The following is a 2,745-nucleotide window of genomic DNA, read 5'->3' on the forward strand; positions in this document are numbered from 1 at the left end:
ATAAAAATAAATTTGTGAAATACTATATTGATTGGATTCGATTTTATATAATTTAAAAAATAAAAATTAAATTTGATCATAAATAATTATTTTATTAATTTAATTTATATTTTTAATTAAATAAAATTAATTTTTTAGATCAGATGGGATGAATTTTTTTCGATTTTATCCTTTGCTCGGTCCAGGAAACCAGTAATCTTTCCTGCTCTTTATCTGCATCCAGGGAGGGGAGTTCTGCCGCCCGGGCGCAACATGTAGTAAGAACCCTTGCCCTCCGATACATCAGGCTCCAAGACCAGAGAGAAACCAAAGAAGATGCATAGGAATTCCCAGCTCTATTTATCTCCTCAAGCATCTCCGCGCCGACGTCACTTGCTGTCCGGCGAGCGGCGTCAGAACCTCCCAACTATGCCAATAAACAAGCCCGAGCGCGCCGAACGTTCTTATCGTCACCCGGGGTGACCACATCCTCCCATCTCGATGAGAAATAAGAAATCGCGAACTACCCCGTCCGCGTGATCCACTCGCAGAAGAAGAGGAAGAGGGCGGAGGCGGCCAACGAGACGCCATCTCGAATTCCGATCGATCGGTGAAATAGAGAGGGGAAAAAAATTATCAACAAAGAAAGGAAAGAGGAAGAGGGGAGAATACGCGATGCCGGTGTTCAAGACGCCGTTCAACGGGTACGCGTCCGGTTCAGCCCCTTCTACGAGGGGCGGCTCCTGGTGGCGACGTCCCAGAACTTCGGCATCCTGGGCAACGGCCGCCTCCACGTGCTGGACATCGACCCCGCCTCCGGCGCCATCGCGGAGCTCCGGTGCTTTGAGACCGCCGACGGCATCTACGACTGCGCCTGGTCCGAGTCTCACGACAGCCTGGCCGTCGCCGCCGTCGCCGACGGCTCCGTCAAGCTCTGGGACGCCTCCCTCCCCCCCGCCGCCAATCCCGTCCGTTCCCTCCAGGAGCACTCTCGCGAGGTCCACTCCGCCGACTGGAATCCCGTCCGCCGCGACTCCTTCCTCACCGCCTCCTGGGACGACTCCGTCAAGCTCTGGACCCTCGACCGCCCCTCCAGCGTCCGCACCTTCTGCGAGCACTCCTACTGCGTCTACGACGTCGCCTGGAGCCCCCGCCACGCCGACGTCTTCGCCTCCGCATCCGGCGACCGCACCGCCCGCGTCTGGGATGTCCGCGACCCCCGATCCACCCTCGTCCTCCCCGCCCACGACCACGAGATCCTCTCCTGCGACTGGAACAAGTACGACGAGTGCTCCCTCGCCACCGCGTCCGTCGACAAGTCCGTCCGCGTCTGGGACGTCCGTGTCCCTCGCGCCCCCGTCGCCAACCTCGCCGGCCACGGTTACGCCGTCCGGAAGGTCAAGTTCTCCCCCCACCGAGAGAGCATCCTCTTGTCCTGCTCCTATGACATGACCGTGTGCATGTGGGACTATCGGGCGGAGGATGCCCTGATCGCGAGATACGACCACCACACCGAGTTCGTGGTCGGGGTGGACATGAGTGTGCTAGTTGAAGGACTGCTTGCTAGCACCGGGTGGGACGAGCTGGTATATGTCTGGCAGCACGGGACCGACCCCAGAGCGATGCCTTGAGAAAGATGATTTCTGTCCAATAAATTCGATGATGATGCAATTTGAGAAAGGGGGATAGTTGAACTGATGGGAATTCCGGTTTGGTGGAACAATTTTTGTTCATAGTAGCAAAGGAAAGAAGAAAATTTGGTCTCGGAACGGAAGGAGGGAGAGAGCTTCTGCGATTCTGTAAGGGTATGCTGTTCTTGTTTTTCTTGTTGTGATGCTGTCTGAAAAAATAATAGCTTGGGCTTGCATCTTTCTCTTCCTTTCTCATAAACCGAGCAAATAAATTTTCGATTGATTTTTCCTGTTGTAATACTATATTATGATGGCGATCCTGTTTCTTGCTCTTTGGTAGTCAGTCCTTTTTTTTTTGGTAGAATTTGGTAGTCAATTCGTCGGATGGTAGATTGATTTATCCGTATTAAGTCAGTTTATAACATATATTTTATATGTGTCTTTGGATCATGGTTTTTGATTTGCATTTATTTTCTTTGGTTATTCAGTTCAGTCTTTGAGAAGTTGAGGAAATTGTATTCCTTTTTTCATCTCGACTTTTCAGCTCCCAGCTGCTGCTCTAGTTTCTTTAATTGACCATGATCTGTTATGTTAAATCTTGCACAACATGCCTTGTACAAGATAGGAGTGGCATCTAAGAGAATAAGACACCAGAGGATTAGTCACCTAATCCACATATAGAAGAGTGTGAACTGGCAAACAACAAATGAATAATTAATTGACCTTAGAGTTGGTATAGTGATTTATTTATATGCTTCAATCATAGCTGCCTATTTGGATATGTCCTTAAACATGTGCTTGCAAAATCAGTATCTTCATTAACAAAATGAATGAGCGTTAACCTGTCAATATGGACTTAGCTGTATTAGTTTCCTTGAGATATGTATATAGTTCAATAAGAAAGTTTGCTTGCTAGGGCATTCAGGAAAGAAAGTATCAAGCTGCATACATTCAATTAGGATGGTTGTTTGCTGTTACAAAAGGACCCCTGTGATTTCTTGGTGACTTCATTAAGCTTTGTGTCATCTCGCAGGCACATATTATTCATACTTGTTGGTTTATGTGATCAGATCTAGTGATGTTTAATTACTTTGACATGAAAAGGTTTGGCCTATGAATAATGTATATTGGTTTT

The 2,745-nt window shown here is 48.2% G+C and overlaps 1 protein-coding gene across 1 annotated transcript; it reads left to right on the plus strand.

Annotated features, from left to right (window-relative positions):
* Nucleotides 1-222: 222 nt before the first annotated feature.
* Nucleotides 223-1,913, plus strand: LOC105048127 (uncharacterized). The gene is given in 2 exon segments (XM_010927334.4): nt 223-685; nt 688-1,913. Coding segments are annotated over 2 exon segments (954 nt in total). The 5' UTR covers nt 223-654; the 3' UTR covers nt 1,611-1,913.
* The last annotated feature ends 832 nt before the right edge of the window (nt 1,914-2,745 follow it).

The sequence above is a fragment of the Elaeis guineensis genome, chromosome 7 (assembly GCF_000442705.2).
Source record: "Elaeis guineensis isolate ETL-2024a chromosome 7, EG11, whole genome shotgun sequence".
Lineage (NCBI taxonomy): Eukaryota > Viridiplantae > Streptophyta > Magnoliopsida > Arecales > Arecaceae > Elaeis > Elaeis guineensis.